This window comes from Mytilinidion resinicola (assembly GCF_010093595.1).
Source record: "Mytilinidion resinicola strain CBS 304.34 unplaced genomic scaffold BDZ99scaffold_24, whole genome shotgun sequence".
Lineage (NCBI taxonomy): Eukaryota > Fungi > Ascomycota > Dothideomycetes > Mytilinidiales > Mytilinidiaceae > Mytilinidion > Mytilinidion resinicola.
In genome coordinates this window covers 112,892-132,103 of record NW_022985460.1, presented here as the reverse complement: position 1 = coordinate 132,103, position 19,212 = coordinate 112,892, and the positions used below count along the sequence as shown (strand labels likewise).

General features: G+C 52.6%; 7 protein-coding genes across 7 annotated transcripts; 3 read left to right on the top strand and 4 right to left on the bottom strand.

Moving 5' to 3' along the window:
* Positions 1–1,179: 1,179 nt before the first annotated feature.
* Positions 1,180–2,788, top strand: BDZ99DRAFT_467660 (uncharacterized protein). The gene is made up of 2 exons (XM_033721068.1): positions 1,180–2,370; positions 2,446–2,788. Exons 1-2 carry the CDS (start codon positions 1,240–1,242, stop codon positions 2,770–2,772), a joined length of 1,458 nt encoding a protein of 485 aa, XP_033570890.1. The 5' UTR covers positions 1,180–1,239; the 3' UTR covers positions 2,773–2,788.
* Positions 2,789–3,408: 620 nt separating this feature from the next.
* Positions 3,409–5,333, top strand: BDZ99DRAFT_575601 (alpha/beta-hydrolase). The gene is made up of 3 exons (XM_033728491.1): positions 3,409–3,624; positions 3,683–3,968; positions 4,023–5,333. Exons 1-3 carry the CDS (start codon positions 3,423–3,425, stop codon positions 5,146–5,148), a joined length of 1,614 nt encoding a protein of 537 aa, XP_033570889.1. The 5' UTR covers positions 3,409–3,422; the 3' UTR covers positions 5,149–5,333.
* Positions 5,334–5,476: 143 nt separating this feature from the next.
* Positions 5,477–7,041, bottom strand: BDZ99DRAFT_575600 (uncharacterized protein; the record flags this gene model as incomplete). The annotated part of the gene is made up of 3 exons (XM_033728490.1): positions 6,148–7,041; positions 5,978–6,084; positions 5,477–5,836 (listed from the first exon to the last, which is right to left on the bottom strand). Exons 1-3 carry the CDS (start codon positions 6,983–6,985, stop codon positions 5,477–5,479), a joined length of 1,305 nt encoding a protein of 434 aa, XP_033570888.1. The 5' UTR covers positions 6,986–7,041.
* Positions 7,042–7,706: 665 nt separating this feature from the next.
* BDZ99DRAFT_155925 (uncharacterized protein) lies at positions 7,707–8,853 on the bottom strand. Its single transcript, XM_033712834.1, has one exon. The coding sequence runs from the start codon at positions 8,698–8,700 to the stop codon at positions 7,882–7,884; it is 819 nt and encodes a 272-aa protein (XP_033570887.1). The 5' UTR covers positions 8,701–8,853; the 3' UTR covers positions 7,707–7,881.
* Positions 8,854–10,761: 1,908 nt separating this feature from the next.
* Positions 10,762–13,161, top strand: BDZ99DRAFT_452328 (alcohol oxidase; the record flags this gene model as incomplete). Its single annotated transcript, XM_033718265.1, has 3 exons — positions 10,762–11,082; positions 11,137–11,219; positions 11,349–13,161. The coding sequence occupies 3 exons, from the start codon at positions 10,765–10,767 to the stop codon at positions 12,760–12,762; spliced, it is 1,815 nt and encodes a 604-aa protein (XP_033570886.1). The 3' UTR covers positions 12,763–13,161.
* A 1,110-nt stretch (positions 13,162–14,271) lies between these two features.
* BDZ99DRAFT_467655 (acetyl-CoA synthetase-like protein) lies at positions 14,272–17,103 on the bottom strand. Its single transcript, XM_033721067.1, has 5 exons — positions 16,669–17,103; positions 16,129–16,612; positions 15,847–15,997; positions 15,065–15,766; positions 14,272–14,996 (listed from the first exon to the last, which is right to left on the bottom strand). Exons 1-5 carry the CDS (start codon positions 16,766–16,768, stop codon positions 14,517–14,519), a joined length of 1,917 nt encoding a protein of 638 aa, XP_033570885.1. The 5' UTR covers positions 16,769–17,103; the 3' UTR covers positions 14,272–14,516.
* Positions 17,104–17,868: 765 nt separating this feature from the next.
* On the bottom strand, positions 17,869–18,526 carry BDZ99DRAFT_575596 (uncharacterized protein; the record flags this gene model as incomplete). The annotated part of the gene is made up of 2 exons (XM_033728489.1): positions 17,869–18,390; positions 18,520–18,526. 2 exons carry the CDS (start codon positions 18,524–18,526, stop codon positions 17,903–17,905), a joined length of 495 nt encoding a protein of 164 aa, XP_033570884.1. The 3' UTR covers positions 17,869–17,902.
* Between the last annotated feature and the right edge of the window lie 686 nt (positions 18,527–19,212).

Here is a 19,212-nt window from a genome sequence, read left to right as displayed (position 1 = left end):
CAGAAACAAAAGAAGGCAAGGAAGCGCACGTATATAGCTAGAAAGGGTATTCTATCAGGTGAAGAAGCAGCCGATCGTGCACAACCTGTACAGGAAGGGGCAGCAGAGGAGGCAGCAGAGCCACCGGCCGAGCGGCCACAGCGAGCAAAACCTAGGTGCAGCATGTGCGAATCAACAGAACACAATGCACGTACGTGCCCTAGGCGGCAGGCAGCTAGCTAGTATGTAGCTGCATCAAATATATTTGTTCGTGGTGGAGTAATTCGGAATATTTGGCCTCGGTAGCGTGGTTGGGTGGGCCACTAGCTTGTGCGGGCCACTAACTTGTGGATTACGTTATACGAATACGTGCTGACAAACAGCCGACTGAACCAATCAAGGTGAAGCTGAATCCTTGTCTTCAAGAGTCTGCCTTACACGATGTTTCAACGTAGCCTTCGTTTGGAATCACGGTTCGACTCGTTTGCAGCCATGGGAATCATCGTGGAAAACGCGCGTCCCGAAACCCCTAATGCGGCATGATTCAAGGGCATAAGACCCACGGAGAGGAGTCGACGCATGCAGTAGCAAAGCACACCGCGAGCGAGCTGCCGAATGCGTGATAGGCCGAAAGCGACAAGTGGAATGATAGAATGTCGTGTGGAAGAAAGCATGAGATCGATCACAGAACGCGGACTTTGCAGGCACTTGACAGAAGGATCAATTGGTGAAAGGAACAGAGTGACGAACACGCATCCAATGCGTGAAATATCGATAAACGCATATTTATGCACAGACAAAACACCAAATATTTTTTAATACCAAACTACTCGCAATGTAGACTAGGCCCGGAGTTTATTCCGCCGATACAAGCTTTGAACCTGCGGCGGGAATACGTTCTTGTTGAGTTTTCAATATTCTTCCAGAAACTACAGTTCAGAGGACATAATTCGCAACCTTCGCCGTCTCCACTAGATTATGAGGTAATACCGTTTATTGAAACATCATTCGTGTTCTGGAGCTTTCGACTCGATCGCAACGACGTCTCTGAGTGTGCTGGAGACTTACGCCCAATTGAAGCCACATATATAGCAGTTTCCATCGACTTGAAAACTGCAGGAGCTCTGTGGTCTTGCGGACGGGTCAGCAAACAGACCACTCGACGACCTGATTTCGTGTGACTCGACTTGCCATCTTCATACGGGCACAACTATTGTGGCATCTTGTAATTTCTTGCACCCACAAAACTGTCGAGTCGACATGTCTACCATCACTCTGGAGCATGAAGTACCGGGGGAATCCACCAGGACTATGGCGTCGGAACTCCACCTTGATCCCAATCTCACGCCCCAGGACTACCTCGTTCTCCGAAATTTGACCCAGTCGACTACGTTGGAGAAGACGGCAAACGGAGGCCAGAAATCGCAATCGAATGGCTACTCTAATGGTAACGCGAATGGGCATACGAAGGCACCGGTACAGCGTCAAATGAATGGCTACGCGAATGGAAATGGGCAATTGAACAGGATCCGCGCCGAGAAAGAGAATGGACCAGAGCAGAACTCGGATGAATTCACGATTGAAACCCTCCAATCCCTCAGCAACCCTTCTTCCGAAAATTTCGAACCCACCGTGACCGTAACATGGGATGTCCGATATATCAAAGCAGAGTACCCCGTTTTCTACCAAAATTTCCTTCAGCCGTACATCAAATGGGCTCGCAGCGTTGTCCGCGTAGACACCGACGTAGTCATGCTTACCCATCTTCTTCTCTACCTCACAACCTCGATTCCCAGCGCTTGGATGCTCTACTACCACTTCACCTGGGTCCATGGCGTGCTCCACTGGCTGATGCAGTCGTGGTATGTCGGCACATACACGCTTATGATGCACCAACATATCCACATGCGCGGAATCCTCGCAAAGAAATACTTTTGGATCGACTACGCCTTTCCTTACATTACGGATCCATTGATGGGGCACACGTGGAACTCGTACTTTTTCCATCATGTGAAGCACCACCATGTGGAAGGAAACGGGCCGGATGATCTCTCTTCCACGCTGCGCTACCAGCGCGATAGCGTTCCAGACTTCTTGCATTACGTCGGGCGTTTCTTCTTTTTCGTCTGGCTGGACCTACCGATCTATTTCTTTCGCAAGGGGAAGAACGGCATGGCGTGCAAAGTCATATTCTTCGAACTGGGGAACTACGCGACGCTGTTCTTTCTCTTCCGCTACATCAACACGCGTGCCACTGTCTTTGTGTTTCTGCTGCCGCTGCTGGTGATCCGGATCGGCTTGATGGTTGGGAACTGGGGCCAGCATGCGTTAGTGGACGACATAGACCCAAACTCGGATTTCAGATCTAGCATCACTCTCGTCGATGTTGCCGTAAGTCTGTTTCAGCTCTAACAAAGCCAATTGTCTTAGTTTTTTGGTAATGGAATTCTGACCCTTGTTGACTAGTCCAACCGCTTCTGCTACAACGACGGCTACCACACCTCGCACCACCTGAACCCGCTGCGCCACTGGCGCGAGCACCCCGTCTCCTTCATCAAGCAGAAAAAAACATACGCGAAAGAGCAAGCGCTCGTGTTTACGAATATCGATTATGTAATGATGACAATCAAGATCTTACAGAAGGACTATGCGTATCTGGCAAAGTGTATGGTGCCGATTGGGGATCAGGGAAGTATGAGCTTGGAGGAGAGGGCGGCGATGCTGAGACGGAAGACGAGGAGGTTTTCGGAACAAGAGATTGCGGCCAAGTTTGGGAAGAGGGCGCAGCAGTAGTGTATGATTCTCGAGGCATTGCTGAAGTTGTTTGGAAGGCATTTTTGGCTGATCAAAGGCTAGTGTACATATCGAAAAAGGTGAGCGAGAGTCCGAAGCTTGATTCTTACCCCGCATCTACCCTGTCACGCCTGTACAATACTAGCGTGCTATTTTGCCGCGTCGTGGGATGCGAGTGTGCGAGTACCTGGCCTTGCGCAGGGCCAGTCCACTAGCATCCTTCACACTTCCCTTCCATCGCGCTCTTCAGTTCCCAATGCCCAGTCACCATCGGCAGTGTCCTCCAATTGCCCAGTTGGAATTAATTTTCTGCATATTCACCCACAGAGCTTCCCCTCCGCTATCTTGAGCTTATCTCCCCCCCCTGGCCCCAGCTCCTGCAGCATGACGACCGGATCTGACCGTGAACATGCGAGCTTCCTCATCCAGCCAAGACCACCACCACTAACCCGCCCGCAAGGTGCTAGAAGCATGGCCACACGAGAGAACTCACGCCGGCCATCCCGGATACCGGGATAACAGCCTGCGATGGGTCGATGCCCGCACGTCAGGTTCCCAAGCTCGACGGAGCTACCCTTGCCCAGCTTGCTTAAATGCTTGCTTCCCCGTACCTGATTCTTTCTCTGTACCTGCAGCTCTGTCCTCTGATCATGGCTCGTCAATTGCTGCTGCCAGCGCTCTGTGCGGCTCTGTTTTCGCTACTCAATTGCGTTGGTGTTGAAGGCAAGCTGTACAGCAACCATGTAGACCAGACGGAGCGGTTTGCGAAGCGCACGCAGCCTACGCGGCGTGGAATAGAGTCGAGGACTACGAATACCTCCAGCTTCCGCTATCTGACGGATGCTACCTCTGGTGAGCATTCCCAGCTGCATTGTTACCGCCCTCCTCAACAAGCTCTAACACACCGCAGAATACCGCGTCGCTTCGCTCCCCGACATCGACATCGACGTTGGCGAGTTGTATAGCGGCATGATGCCTGTGGATGAGTCCGATCCTGATAGCGCCATGTTCTTCTTCTTCGAGCCGCGCATAGGCGGCGATCCGGTAGACGAGATCACTATCTGGCTGAATGGCGGACCTGGCTGCTCGTCCTTGGAGGGCTTCTTGCAAGAAACCGGCACCTTCATCTGGTCGTGGGGAATGGCGAATGCACAGCAGAATATGTATGCCTGGGCCAACCTGACGAACATGCTATGGTAAGCTCAGATTGAGGAAGAAGTCTCAGCTCAACCCAAGCTGATCCAATCTAGGGTTGAATACCCCCTCGGAGTCGGATTCTCAGCCAACTACACCCCCGTAGCTACGTCCGAAGAAGAAATTGCCGCCGACTTCCTCAAGTTCTTCAAGAACTTCCAAACCAAATTCGGCATCAAGAACTACAAGATATTCGTCACCGGCGAATCCTACGCTGGCCGCTACGTGCCCTACATCGCCGACGCCATGATTGAAGCCAATGACCCTTGCTACTATAACCTCTCGGGCATCCTCATCTACGACCCCACCATTGGCCAGCTCGACCGCCAGGAGACTGCCATCCCAATCGTGCCCTTTGTCGAAGACCATGCCAAGTTCTTCAACTTCAACAAAACTTACATGGATCATCTTTCATATGCCTACGAGAGCTGCGGCTACCGCAACTACACGGACACCTACCTCACCTACCCCGCCTCAGGCGTCCAGCCCTCCTTCGAACCCAACACCACCGCCGACGGCTGCGACCTCTGGAACGAAGTCTACAAGGAGGCGTACCGCATAAACCCCTGCTTCAACGTCTACGAAATCAGCCTCATGTGCCCGCTCCCCTCGGATCCTCTCGGCTTCCCATCGGATCTTGTGTATCTGTACCCTGCGTTTGGTGACTATGCCTACTTCGACCGCCCCGACGTCAAGGCCGCGATCCACGCCCCGGAGAGCGTCACCTGGAGTGAGTGCAACGGCCTGGCCTTCAACGGCTCCGGGGGCCCAGCCGGCTACGGCGACCTCTCGGCCGACCCCCTGCAGCACGTCCTCCCGCGCGTCATTGAGACCACCAACCGCGTGCTCATTGCGGGCGGCGACTACGACATGGAGTTGCCCGTCGTCGGTACCTTGCTGGGCATCCAGAACATGACGTGGAATGGCGCGTTGGGATTCGTGGCGCGACCGTCGAAGCCGATCGATATCAAGTTGCCGGATCTGCAGTACGCGCAGGTGTATGTGGACAGTGGCTTTGAAGGATGGGATGGGCCGGGACAGGGCATTATGGGGGTGCAGCATTATGAGCGCGGGCTGATGTGGGCCGAGACGTACCAGAGTGGGCATATGCAGCCGCAGTTTCAGCCGCGGACGACCTATCGGCATCTGTCGTGGGTCTTGGGGCGAATTGAGGTGTTGTAAGTATGAGTTGAGTCTAGTGACGTTTATGTGTTACGGTCGCCTCAATCATTTCAAGGGAAGCGGAATTCATACCTACTTTCCATGATCCTACATCTTCTACAGAGCCAGGTCCCCCATTGTCCTATGCAGCAACGTCAGACAGCGCCGGTCCAACTACCATACCCACCATGCCTCCCAATAATCCTACAGCCTCCTTCATGTCCCACTAGCGATAATACAAACCCCATCAACCATCCCCAAGCCACCAAATCCCGGATCCCTCCATCTCCCCACCTTCTCATCCTACCCTCCAACTCAAGACCCCTCCACGCATCAGTTACCATGACCTCTACTTACCCTCCCTCTCACGCGACCTCTCCTCCCTCTCACACAACTTCTCCTCCCTCTGCCTCAACCTTGCCTCCCACTGCCTCAATCTCTCCTCCCACTGCCTCAACTGCCTCTCCTTCTCCCCAATCAGGCGCTGGCGCCTTTCTAGTGGTTCTTCATCGCGGCGCAGCTGCTGATGGTGGTGCAGGCCTAGCGGGTGGTGTTGATACGGGCTCACCTGGCTGCCGAAGTGCTGAGCTAGATGCGGTGGATGATGCGGCGGAGAAGAGTACTGGCCTGGATATCTACCGAACGGTGGTGGGGGGTGCTGATACGCATTCGGCGGGCTACCGGAGTGCTGCGGAGGCGAGTAAGGGCTCTGCAGTGATACGTAAGCATGAGGGGGGCTATTGAAGTACTGCGTTGGCTGCGCAAAGTGAGACCGCGGGGGAGATAAGGGGCCGTGATATCGCTGGGGGTGGTGCTGATACAGCTACGACGCGTGAGGGGGACCACCGACATGCTGAGCCTGCTGCAGCTGCTGAACCGTCTGGTACAGATTCGGCATCTGCGGCTGCTGCGGTGGGGCGGGATACACATGCGAAGTTGATTGGCTTGGGGAACCGACTGGCGATGGGGGATGTTAGCCTGTCTAAGGGTATGTGGGAATAGTTAGGGGGTGGCTCTTACACTGCCCATCCCCAGCCCGCCGGTTCGCAATTGCCGGCCGCTCTTTCTTCAGCTCGCGCCTTGCGAGGCCGAGGTCGAAGTCTTTTGGGGGTGGTGCGTTGAAGCCCGTGTCCCAGTGTGCGAATTGGCACTCGTCGGCGCTGTACTTGCAGCCGTCTTTGCGCGTGCGCCAGAAGAAGCAGGTCAGGGGCTCGACGGTGAAGTACTTGGGGAGGTTGAGGTCGAGGAAAGGGGACGGCTGGAAAGGGTGGGTGGTGAGAGGGAAGGGCTGGTAGGGGACGTTGGCGCCGTGCTGGACTGCTATGGGCCGGGGTTGTTGTGGAAGGGGGTGGTTTGGGCGGCGGAACCCGGGGTAGTAGTCGAGTGGACGATAGTCACTGGGGTTGGGTCTGGTCTGTGAAGGGTACTGGCGATTGTTAGGATCTGCTGGCATTGGCGTCATGGCAATCTGATACCCCAAGGTCGTCGTCGTCGGCGTGAAGGCGCTCTGATATCCCTCACTCATTAGCCGTGTCGGTGCAGATTCATTGTCCGTATGCATACTCGGCGCCTTCGTCGTGAAACTATCCTGTCCATGCGAGCTCAGCGCTGCATGAACTTCCGGGGAGGAAGTGTCCTCCATCGCCCGCGAATCCTCCTGCCCCAAGAGCGACTCCGGCCTCGATGGAGTTGACCACTCCCTCGTCAGCAGCGGCTCGGAGCGCGGCTTGAAGCTGTCGACGCTAGAGGGACGCGAGAGGCGGCCGTAGGACATGTCGATGTCGTCAATGTCGGCGGCAGAGCCAGTGTGGCGCAGGCGTTTGCTGCCGCGGCGGGGGGTGAAAGCGTTTTCGGACATACTGCAGAGCTTTGGAGTTCGCGATGAGGTACGTGTAGTGCTGTTGTAGTCAGACTAAGCGTTGAACAGTCTAGCGGAATGCAAACAGGTAAGAGTAAGAGGGATTGGAGGAAAGTGGAAGATGTTTCGGCCCGTTGCTATGGAAGAGCAAACAGACGTGTCTAGCCGAAAGCGGTCACGGGGTTGGAGGCGGATCAACGGGTGGAGAAGGCTTTCTGCGGTGATCGGGGATTATCGATCTGAGGCCGGATCCGCAGGATACCATGAGGCACCGCAAGCAGTGGCAGAAGAGTGTGCACCAAGTAAATGAGATAGGCGCGGGAATGAAAGGAGTTCGATGACCTGATACAGTGACTTGCCATAGATATCCATACACTTTACTGCCACTGCCTGTGGGGCTTCGACATACTGATAGAAACCTGGGGCGGTGCATACTTTTCCGATCTGTGTACACCATGTTGACGCTGTCTGGGGTAGCCTCGCGAGTTTACCATCTGTCCAAAATGGTCTTATTCGGAATGCTGAAAATATAACGAAGCCCCTCATGCAGCGGTAAACGAGTGTACAGGTTTCTAGGACGAGGCATTGTACCTTGCCAGGCCACTTCAGACGGTGGTATAGATGTACACAATTGAAATACCAACACCAGTGAAAAGAACGCTGTGAGCACAGTTTGTCCCATTAGAGCCTACCAAAGAAGCCTAAGCGTCTGTCGATGATGAAGACTTCAAGGCCTGCACCCTCCTGGGTAGAGAGGGCTTGTGTGGAGTATCGACCACCCCCGCCGGCTTCCTGGTGTTCTCAGCCGCCTCCGGCACTTCACCCTCAGTCACCTTAGGCACTTCACTTTCCGTAGCCCTCTTGGTATAGAGTTCCGCCAGATCTTCGCTGTCGCTCTAATTTATCGTGAGCTGTCGTTCAGCGCGGACTTTCGCGACTTCGTTTTCTACCATCCCAGAATCCCACCACGGTAACATCCTTTCCACCTCCCGAGGCTCGCGTTTCAGTTCTAGGCTTTCCATCACCCTTTTCGAGGACATGAGGGACACATCTTTCTTCTCATCATCGCCCATTCTTTTCCAATAGTATTCGCAGAGCAACGCCAAGATCTGCACCTGCGTCGACGTGTACGTCCGTAGCGGGAAGATGGGACGCCAAATACTCCAAACCGTTTCAGAACCTCCTTTCTTGACCTCCAGCTTATGGCTCGCATGGATTGCTGTGTATTTCCATTGCTTTATCTTGTCGGACGTCACTGGTAACGGCGGCACCGCTGACAAGCCTCGTTCGGCGCAGTCTCCTAAGCTGAACAACTCTCTCCGCGACTGATCCTTGTACATGTTCTTTCGCAATGCGCATTCCATCAGTTGAATATCCATGACGCCTTGAAGGGTTATGCCGAAGTGTTTGTAAAAGGCGTTGGAAGCTTTGCGGACGTCGAAAAAGCCTTTCGGGATGGCGGGGTTTTCAAGGAGACCTTTGATCGTGGTACCATCTGTACCGGGGCGTATGAGGATGTCAGGACCGTCGACAAATATGGTAGCTAGGTGGTTCTTTGTAGGCATGAAGATAATTAGGACGCAAATAGCCTTAATGCAGTACTCGGTGCCTTGGACATCGACGATGAGCTGTGGTCCTTGGATCCGCGCCTGGGTGATGAAGTCGACAAGCTTGGAAGACGCTTCTTGGTCACGAACGTTGCTGGTCTGAATCATGATTGTCGAATGGATTGCCGTGATGTTTGATTCAGTGGGCAAATAGAGATGATGAATAAGGGTAAGCGAAGTAGTGGCTCGGATAGCGATCCGAAGCCTTGATAGCGAGTGGGTCCTTGGTTAGCGATTGAAAGCCTAGGCAACAATTGGAAGCTTGGAATAGCGATTGGGGGATGATCGATGATGAGGTTGAAGATGGCGAGGAAAGGCAGAGGCGGCAGATAGACAGTGCGGTCTCGGCTGCATGATTTCGGCAGGCAGTAACCTTCTAGAGCTCCAAAGGAAGGCAGCAGGCTACGAGAGTGACTGTGCTTTGGAGCAGGAACGATGCAAAGCTGCGGCCGTAAGGTTCCGCGCATTTGTCTGCCACTGCCTTTGGTTCGTCAATGGTGCATCAGTAATTTTCCCAAGTGGTAAACGGCGCTATCGTCTCTGTTACAACGCTTCTACTTCATAGATTTGTGTACACTTGTTGGTCGCTACTTGAGGTGCCTGGGTGCATGTTAAGAGTTCCAGAATGCGTAGCTGGAGCAGTCAGTAGGCCTGCTGGGCCACCTCAGGTAGTCACCGAAGCAGGTATATTATTGGGAATGTGGTTCGTCATTTCCAGATTTATAGGATGTCTTAGAGCAGTGAACTCTCGGGCATCTTTCAAATCCGTCTGTTAAGAAGTCAGCACCAAGTCGTCAAATTCTGGATATGCAGCCTAAGCGCAAAGTTCAATTGCTCAAGAAGCGTACTTTTGCAGGTAGATGCACTCAATAGTCAATCCACGCCTCTTTATTGAGCTCTGGAAGCCCAGCAAGTCTCGATGTCCTAATAAGATTCTTGAAGCCTAGAGAGATAGCTCTCCGGGGGACTATTGGACGGAGGTTGCAAGAAGTACCCTGTTTGCCTCGTAGCGAACCTTAGTAGCGAACGCTTCATCTACCTTTTCCATTACCCGAACCTCTAATATTCAAGATGAAAAAAATAAAAAGGTTTTTTGTGACACGTATTTATCATTGGGAAGATCTTGTACACAGGAGTCCTTTATTTGGGACGCTGCGAGCTTATGAAAGGTGTGTGCGCTGAGAAGACTGCCTTACAAAAACCGGCCCAATTTCTACTCACTAGGATATCCGCAAATGAAGGATGAGAGATTGAATCCCGAATATGCTAGGCTAGTGTCCCTCGAGGCTTTCGGGAGGTAGAGTGATGAGGAAGATGAAACGAAGAGGGTTCCCATCCGAGGTCGGAACGGGACGCAAGCGGCCCGACGTCTGAGGTCTTCAATGTCACAACAACGAGACCTGTCATCATATATCACCAAATTCACTGCGGAACCTTCGTTTACGACCTGTCGGAATCGCACCATTATCATATGCCGTCCAGGCGTGTTCGAGCGTGACGCCGAGGGTACTATTGTCGTCTAGAAGTCGACCTGAAGTCGTCTCATACAGGAAGTCGACTCCGCAATATTGGAATGCACAGCACTGCCCCAGAGGCACAGCTCGTATTCTATAGTATATGTACAATAGTCCGGGTATCCCCACGTAGAGATCTACCATCTGCCGAGGCCACGTCGAATTAGATCGCGTGTAGGTGGAGCATTTGGAGTGCATCTCCGCGATCCCCAGCATTCACATGGGCTGCGATTCAGTACGTACAGCATTCACGTGCTTTGACAGGGAAAGCTTCAATTTGCATCGGGGATATACCCCTTCAACCAGCTGCCGACGCCTGCAATTTCCGAGTCTCCAGCAAGACCATAGCCGGCGGTTGCGCCCCTGCATCGAGCCTCGCTCCGCCAGCCTCTCACGCTGATCGTACATTTTCCAGGAGAGTGCATTAGCTGTTCCGAACCCACGGCTATGGTTTTTCCAAGGGATACGCGGAGATGGAATTTGTGCAGGCTTGATATTCTTCTAGCATCGGCATAATGTCAAGCGGAAACTCGCGCTGAACATGTGAGCTTGCCCACCTGATTCATAGCCTAGCTGTATGTATATCAGCAACGCGCAGCCTAGAAATAAGTACCTTCCGAAGATCATCACTAGTTTCCATCAATTCTAGTGTCTCGCCATGAGTTCATTGGCGTTTTCTTTCGCTTTGGCATTGCTTTCCCTTGTTCCTGGCGTTCTCTCAGGTTCCTATGGAATCCCTTTTGTTCCTGCGACATATGACTATGTTGTCGTCGGCGGTGGAACCTCAGGTCTTACCCTAGCTGCAAGACTAGCTGCTAATTCCTCCATTTTGGTCGCTGTCGTGGAAGCTGGCGGATCCTACGAGACTCTGAACCCACTCAGCGACATTCCAGGTTTTGCTGCAATTCAAGCAACAGGAACGGATCCATCTGATACAGATGTGATCGACTGGGGATTCGTGACGACACCTCAAGCTGTATGAAATGCGTTCTACAACCATGATGTTTTCGGTTTTACTGAGAATCTTTAGGGCGCTGCGAATCGAAAGATGCATTATGCTCGGGGCAAGTGTCTGGGTGGAAGCTCTGCACGCCATTTCCTGGTCTATCATAGGTAATCAAGATTTCAACTTCTACTCTAAATGTATGATGGTGAATCCTTAGGCTGCTCTTATCTCACTTAATCATTTATACTTGGTCTTTCGTTCATCGTGAACCCCAATTTCATGCTAATTGAATTCAGAGGTACGAAAGGTTCATATCAGAAATGGGCGGACCAAGTTGGAGATGACAGCTACGCTTGGGACAACTTCCTCCCATACTTTGAGAAGAGCTGCACGCTCACGCCTCCGAACACCACCAAGCGATTCGCGAATGCCACCGTAACGTACGATGCCAACGTATTCGACAACTCCTTAGGCGGTCCCCTCCAGATTTCTTGGCCAAACTGGGCATCTCCACTATCATCATGGGTTGAAATTGGTCTCGCAGCAATTGGCGTCAAATCAGGCAACGACCACAATAGCGGGAGTCTGACCGGATCATCTTGGATCGCGAGCACGATCAATCCCAATGGCGAAGCACGCGACTCCTCAGAGACAAGCTTTCTCAAGCAAGCGATGGCGAATACCAATATCACAGTCTACAGTCTTACTATGGCCAAGAAGATTCTTTTCAAGAGCACCAACATCGCCAGCGGCGTACAGGTCGAGCAAGCCGGTGCCAAATGGACGCTCACCGCTCGCAAGGAAGTCATCATCTCCGCCGGTGCTTTCCAATCGCCCCAGCTTCTCATGGTCTCTGGAATCGGACCGCGCGCAACACTCGAAGGGCTTGGTATCCCCGTCATCTCAGAGCTTGCTGGTGTCGGCCAAAACATGTGGGACCACGTCTTCTTCGGCACCGTCAGTCGCATTGGCGTCACGACGGCGTCTCGCCTTACCAACGACGTTGCCTACGCCGCGCAGGCCGTTGTCGACTACGCCTCCGGCACCGGTCTGCTGACTGCGAACGGCGTCGGAGTCATTGGCTGGGAAAAGCTTCCTGACAGCGTACGCAGCGGCCTCAGCAGTGATACAATAACCGCATTGAACACGTTCCCCTCCGACTGGCCCGAAGTCGAGTATATGGCGTTAGACGGCGTCCTCGGATACTGGCGTAACGCGCTGAACCAGTTTGTCGACAGCTCTCAGTACGGCTCTGTCGGCGCAGCTCTCGTCGCGCCTCTCTCTCGCGGGAACGTCACCATCACCAGCACAGATACAAAAATCGCGCCTGTCATCAACCCGAACTGGCTCACCCACCCCGCAGACGTCGAAGTCGCCCTTGCGGCCTTCAAGCGCACGCGCGAGGTGTGGGATAACGTGGCCGTTCGCGGGACCGAGTATCTCCCCGGCTCAAATGTGACAAGCGATGCGGATCTTCTTGATTTCATCCGTAACAGCGCTCTTCAGGTCTGGCATGCGTCTGCAACGTGTGCGATGGGGAAGTCTGGGGATCCGAAGGCTGTGGTTGATTCGACTGCGAAGGTGTTTGGGGTTAAGGGATTGCGGGTGGTAGATGCGAGTATATTTCCGCTGCTGCCACCGGGACATCCGCAGAGCACGTGTTATGCACTTGGGGAGAAGATCGCGGATGATATTTTGAAGGGGCGGTGAGGGATTGCTGGTGTGATGGGAAGGGATATAAATCTTTTTTTTACATACCTGGTGCCTCGAGCTGAGGGCTGAGCTAAACTACAGGGAGAGCGGCTCCGTCAGGCGGAAGCGGCTTCGTCGACTGCCCGACCGAAACTCAGCTTTAAGTCCTTTCAGACTGCTCCTGCGTTGTCTTGTCTATTCCATCTTATCTGAATTCCTGAAAACACAACAAAGGACCTCAGACAGTGGTACGGAGGAGTGCACAAACCTTTGTCTAGGCACTGCATCGCGGGATCGACGAGAAAGTTGAACGTTGATCGCCCTCGGACCTTTTACCTCGCAATGCTGCCCATACATGCCAGATAACGCATTAGCGGATCCTAAGTGGTGTTAAAAAAGTGTACAGAGGGCTATCTTAGCAATGTTGAATAGACGTTATTGTGAAAATCTTAATGACAAATATTGGAGAAGCTTCGGCGACTATCGGAATTGCCGACATGGGCTTCAAAGCCTTCAACGCCTTGTACCAGTATATCAAGGATATGCAAGATGTGCCACAGCAAGTTGGAGATTTTCGGACTGAACTGGAGAGACTAGGCCCTCAATGATCGCAACGCCGCTTGCAAGAGCCTCAAAGCGAACTTTGAGCCGTAATGAAGAGAGGTGTAGGCAATTGACGAAGCAGGTTGCCCATCCGCCATAATGAGGCAAAGATCGAACGACATGTCTCCCAGATAAGGAAAACGCAAAATATGCTTCAGTTGGCTCTCAGCATTCTCACAGTGTGGGGCAGCGCTTGCAAAATACAGTTTCATGAGAAGGAGAAGAATGCTAACGGAACGGCTAGAAAATTCATGTGGCGCCATGACTCGCATAAATTCGAGCCCAAAAAAGCTACAGAAATGGCCCATATAGAACCATAACTACGTGGAAAGACGAAGTGCAGACAGAGCGGGAAGCCGTCCTAGCAGAAGCTGAGGAGGTGGATGAGAACGTGGATCTTGATCCCGAAACTGCGGATGCAATCGTCAAAGAGCTTCGCTTGCAAGCTGAAATCTGCGCCGAATTTGTGGCTGCATCTGACTGAGTGTCAGGAAAATTGAAGTCTATCCAACTGGACCAGCAAATTGGTAACGCCAACAAGGGGAAAGGCGCAGTTTCGCATGTGGGCATGCCAAAGAGTGTGCTGGAGCAGGATCTTGTGAGCAGGCAGTATATCGGAGATGTAACGGTGGGGGATGAGAGCAGGTCTGAGGTTGGAATCTGGTGAGGGGTGATGGATGATGGGTGTTGGACAGTGGATGGACGAAATCTGGACTAGAAACTAGATCACACGTGATATTTCATTTGAGAGCTTCAGCTTACACACCTCATCGCCTCTTCCGCTATGGTAGTGCCTTCACAACATTTGAACGACTTAATGAGCTCTCCTTTTAGGCTTTTATGATGTCACGTGCCATCTATGTACGAAATCACATTCAAAAGTTTAGATTTTGGAACTGGTTTTGCCAGTCCTACCAAAAATACCTCGAGCAATCTGTTGTATATTGCCGCTATCAACGACGCCCAATTAAAGTACTCAGAAATCAAACGATTATGACCAACTCATCGAAACATCCCTTGCGGCACTCTACTCTCTTAAACGCACAAATAATACACATTAAGCACGAATACAACATTACAAAGCCATAACGCATCTCCCTCCTCAACACTGCACAATTACAATCATATATACCCGCTCACTAAAACTCCCCATTGAGTCACGAACCCCCTCAAGTCTCAACTAAAGTTGGCCTTTTCACAACCAGACTCCGGCTCCTCTCCAACTTCAGCGCCTCAAAACCACCCGAGACCCTCCCCACCAGAGTCGGGCCCACGATATTCTGCGTCGTCCGCCGCACGACCATAGAACTACTCCTCAGCCTCCCATAGACCGGTCTCGGCGCCGGTCTCACCGTGACACTCGAACTCCTAAGTCTCGTACCATCGGCTGGCTCCAGGTACCGTTCCAAATCCATGTTGACTTTCTTGTTTTGGGACAGTGCGGATTCAATTTCCTTAGCGTGGCTGTCTTTCAGCACGCGGCGGAGGATTTTACCAGAGGTGGATTTCGGGATCTGGGACATGAAACGTATGCCCCCGCGCAGGCGTTTGTGGTTTGCGACGCGCGCAGTGAGCCAGTCGCTGATACGGGTGGCGCTTTCCGGGGAAGGTGGGAGAGTGGGCTTGAGGACGATGTAGGCACGGGGGACCTAGACGTGTGAGCTTTCGATAGAAAAGAGGAGAAGAGGAGGAAGGGGAGAATAATCAGGGGACATACCTCAGTCGCGCGCTCTTCCTCGTAGATACCAATCACAGCCACATCCTCGACATCCTCGTTTCCAAGGAGGATGCCCTCCAGTTCTGCGGGCGGGACCTGGAAGCCTTTGTATTTGATAAGTTCCTTAACGCGGTCTGTGATATAGAAGTTCCCATCTTTATCTTGATGCCCGACATCGCCAGTTTTGAAGTAGCCATCGCGAGTGAACGCGTTCTTGGTGCTGCCTGGATTATTGAGATACCCTTGGAACACGTTCGGCCCCTTGATGCAGAGTTCGCCAGTTTGTCCAAACGGCACTTCGATCTCGAAATCATCAATATACTTAGCCGTCTGATTCGGTAGGAGCCGTCCCACCGACCCAATATGCACGTGCCAATCCTCCCACCTTTGCGTATGCGTGGTGGGACTCGTCTCGCTGAGGCCATAGCCCTGTTTGATTGGAACCCCGAGACGCTTGTAGACGGCGTCGGTAAGGTCCTTTGTCAAAGGAGCAGCACCGGACTTCAGCATGCGCAGGCTGGAGAGGTCGTACTTGTCGACGACGGGGGATTTGCCGAGCATAAGAATCACGGGGGGAACTGCGTACGTGTAGGTGATTTTGTGGGCTTGGACGTGCTGGCAGAAGCGATCAAGGTCGAATTTGGCCATGACGACGAGCTCGAGGCCGGAGTAGAGGCTGTGGTGGATTAGGCAGGTTAGGCCCTGGGATTTATTAGGTCATGAGTTCCACCTGATTTGCACACGGGATTGCAAGGGAATAGAGTTGATGGGAGTAGTCTTACGTATATGTGAAAGAACGGGACGAAGGCTAGGATTTTATCCCCGCCGTTGTTGAATCCACCGGTCCAGCTGAGGTTCTTTCCCTCGCCAACTTGGTTCATCATGGTGTTGGCGACTATATTCTCGTGTGAGAGCATGACGCCTTTAGGGAGTCTATCTTGTTGTCAAATCAGCGACCGTGTAGATATATCGCAAACTTCTTAAACGGCAAATTCGCGATCGCGACAGTCATTTGCATCGCGAGAAGCTCAGAGACAAGCATCCAATTCCAAAAAGCAACTCACCCCGTGGTACCAGAGCTGTATACCAAAAACACCAAGTCCTTCTTAGGATTGATCTTGCATTTTCGATAACGATTCATACCCCTGGTGCACCTGATGTCCACGAAGTGCTTGATGCGGCCGGTCTCATCTCTCTCATCGCCCATCAAGACGACCCTATTTTCCGAGATCCCTGCCTTTCTTGCTGCTGCACATGCCTGCTTAAGGAACGGCTTCTGAGTGACTATAGCACTAGCTTTTGAGTCGTGAAGCTGGAATGCCAATTCATCGACAGTATATCCCGGATTCGCAGGCGTCAGGATGCCACCGGCCCAATGCACACCCCATGTTACAGCGGGAGTGTCGATGCAATTGGGAGTGTACAAAGCGAGGACGTCCCCCTTTTTCCAGCGCCACTGGGCTTTAAGCCCCCTCCCAAAAGTGATGGCTGCATCGCGGGTTTGGGCGTACGTGTAGAAGCGGGAGGTTTCAGGATCGCGGTAGATGACTGTTGAGTGGTCGCGTGAGCCGGTGTCCAAACGAACAGAGAAGCGAGCGTTTTACCCTTATCATCCGGAAAAGGCTTGTCCTTGCGATTGAAAAGAAAGCCCCACAGATCGAGATTTGGGATGTCAATGGTTGGATAAGTGGATTCGGTAGGCATAGTCGCGGTACAGTGCGAATCGAGCAGTAAATCCGACGGCAAATCTGGTACAGAGAAGGAAACCGCAGGACGAGCGGAGAATACAATCGACAGACAAGACCCATATCTATTTACTCCCAGCTCGAGAGTCTTCTGGACATGGGCCGTCCCAGGAACGGCAGCATGGATGGATGGGGACGTCAAGCTTTCAGAGCACTCCTGGCGGCCGACTGAATTTGCATCTGATGGTGGCTCGTCTCATAGGTGATCGGCACGGTCCGAGTGGTTCGAGTGGTGTGCCGTGGGTGGAAGACGTCAGGCAGGTCCCCACGCGCGACCGCTATGTGGGACACCAGGGCGGCCGATGCATGGTTGCGCATGGAACCACGCGTCCGGACATGTGGCCGGCGTGCTGCTGTTTGCTGGCGAGAAGCGTTGAGTATTGTTTTGCAAGGGACGGCCCGGGACGGCCCATGAAGACCCGTGGTCTGGAGGAGTTGTCTCCTGATTTCCCTCAGGAGCTAGAAATGGATTGCCATCACCACCAGCCTCTCCTTGCACTGCAGCAACAGCAGCAGCACCACGTTCTGGATAAAAACTGCAGGTCGAGCCTGGTAAACAGCCCACGAGTACCACGAATGCATGAGCGGGTTCCTACAGCGCGGCTTCAGGGTAGAAGAAATCGACTAGGCACCTTCAACACCACCAATTCTCGTGATAGCACAGCCGATCGCCTCATATCAAGGCTCTGTTAGCCAGCGGCATGCCCAGGCTTAGCTTCAGCTGTCAGATGCGAAATGCTCAGCGCTGTGGCGCCACCAATTTATTGCAGGTTGCCGATTTTCCCGGGCTTGTCTATCGACCTACCGCGACGTCTCGGCTCCTCAGCGATCTAACGTATTGTAGGTGATGGGGTTATCCGCCCCACGGACTAATGAGCGCACGCTCATTAGTCTGTGGGGTGGATAACCCGCGGAGGTAGTTATTGAGGCTAAGCCGATGTAGCTTAGTGCCGCGAACACCAAAATCTTGTATGACACCAGCATTTTCACACACGATCACGCAGAATAACACTGAAAGAAGGAATATTCACGGTTTTTAAAGCTCTACGTTTGTATGGAGCTTCCGTGTATAGCAAATAACTTGGTGGAGTAGTTATACGTTGTTGTCCTTGCTCTCCATGCTGCTATGGCTCTCTACCGCGTCCTTATCACTACTGCTACCACCCTTTGCCTGCTTAGCGGCCTTAGCAGCTCGTGCAGCAGCATCTAGCTCGCTAACTCGCTGCTTAGCAATAGCTAACTGCTGCTCGGCATGCTCAAGCGCACCTAATTGCTGCTGCGCGGCGTGTTCCGTTTCCTTAGCTCGTAGGGCCCCAGCAACTGCCTCTGTAGTTTGCTTCGCACGTGCTATTTTATCTGCTGCTTTATAGGGCCTCTCTGCCTGCGTAGCAGCTTTGCCTGCTTTACCTGATGAGCGTTTGGCAGCGGCCTGTAATTCTCGTGCAGTCTTAGCGATAGCTCGAGCGTCCTTCCTTAGCTGTAGTTGAACGGCTTCTTCGTCCTTTTCAAGCTGCTTGATAGCGCTAGCAGCTTTCTTAGCTGCTTTTGCAGCAGCTGCAGCGTCTGCTGTTGCCTGCTTTGCTGCCTCTAAAGCGAGAATTGCATTAGCTATAAGAACTGCTTCTGTAGAAATCTTCACCCGTTTTATAAGCTTCCTTGCCCTCCGCTTACTTGTATGATGGCGCAAATCCGTATTTTTGTAAGGCTAACAGGGCATGTTGGTTGTTAAATTTAAACGCGTGAAAACGCATCTAGCATCGCGACTTTATGGTGTCACAGTGTATGAGGGTTGGTGATGAGCGAGGGGTTGATTTTCCTCGCTTAGAAGAGCGCTAACTACGTACGGAAGGTCTATGCACTAGCCTCAATAACTACCTCCGCCGCAATAACCCCATCACCTACGGTGCTACGTTACTACTATGTAGGATAAACGAGAGACCTTCAACGAGGTCCTCTATCGCTCTTGTTTTGAAGCCAATCTTTATTTCCATTCTTATTTCCGCGTCATGCGTAGACACTGCCTATCCTATCGCCCTCTCAGCTCCATCTCCCACTTGTCGTGCCTACCTACCGTACCTACTACTCGCAATGAGCTTTGACACAGTCCACCTGTGTATTCGCAGTCGTATGGCGCACTCCAGATCTCATCGCTGTGAAGAGTGGCGAGGAATCTTGAGGAGAGATTTGCATACAATGTGGACCACTCCCGCCGCTTTCGCTTTCGCTCACTCGCCACCCAAGTGAAATGGTGAAGGCTACGTAACGTATTCCACAAGCGAGCCGTCCACCCAAGCGAGCCGTCCACTTCATCACAAAAACGCGACGCGTCAACTTCCAACCACCATGCGTCGACAACACAACGTGCAATCAATACAAAATGAAGGTCGAATATGCATGGCTATC

What these genes read in the sequence shown, in the direction of transcription:
- BDZ99DRAFT_467660 (XM_033721068.1), top strand. Translation starts at nt 1,240, where the DNA reads ATGTCTACCATCACTCTGGAGCATGAAGTACCGGGGGAATCCACCAGG. An exon ending in TCACTCTCGTCGATGTTGCC is followed by an intron (nt 2,371 to 2,445) that starts GTAAGTCTGTTT and finishes CTTGTTGACTAG; the next exon opens with TCCAACCGCTTCTGCTACAA.
- BDZ99DRAFT_467655 (XM_033721067.1), bottom strand. Translation starts at nt 16,768, where the DNA reads ATGCCTACCGAATCCACTTATCCAACCATTGACATCCCAAATCTCGAT. An exon ending in TCCCGTTCTTTCACATATAC is followed by an intron (nt 15,767 to 15,846) that starts GTAAGACTACTC and finishes AATAAATCCCAG; the next exon opens with GGCCTAACCTGCCTAATCCA. An exon ending in AGGAAGAGCGCGCGACTGAG is followed by an intron (nt 14,997 to 15,064) that starts GTATGTCCCCTG and finishes TCACACGTCTAG; the next exon opens with GTCCCCCGTGCCTACATCGT.
- BDZ99DRAFT_575601 (XM_033728491.1), top strand. Translation starts at nt 3,423, where the DNA reads ATGGCTCGTCAATTGCTGCTGCCAGCGCTCTGTGCGGCTCTGTTTTCG. An exon ending in TCTGACGGATGCTACCTCTG is followed by an intron (nt 3,625 to 3,682) that starts GTGAGCATTCCC and finishes AACACACCGCAG; the next exon opens with AATACCGCGTCGCTTCGCTC. An exon ending in AACCTGACGAACATGCTATG is followed by an intron (nt 3,969 to 4,022) that starts GTAAGCTCAGAT and finishes GATCCAATCTAG; the next exon opens with GGTTGAATACCCCCTCGGAG.
- BDZ99DRAFT_155925 (XM_033712834.1), bottom strand. Translation starts at nt 8,700, where the DNA reads ATGATTCAGACCAGCAACGTTCGTGACCAAGAAGCGTCTTCCAAGCTT.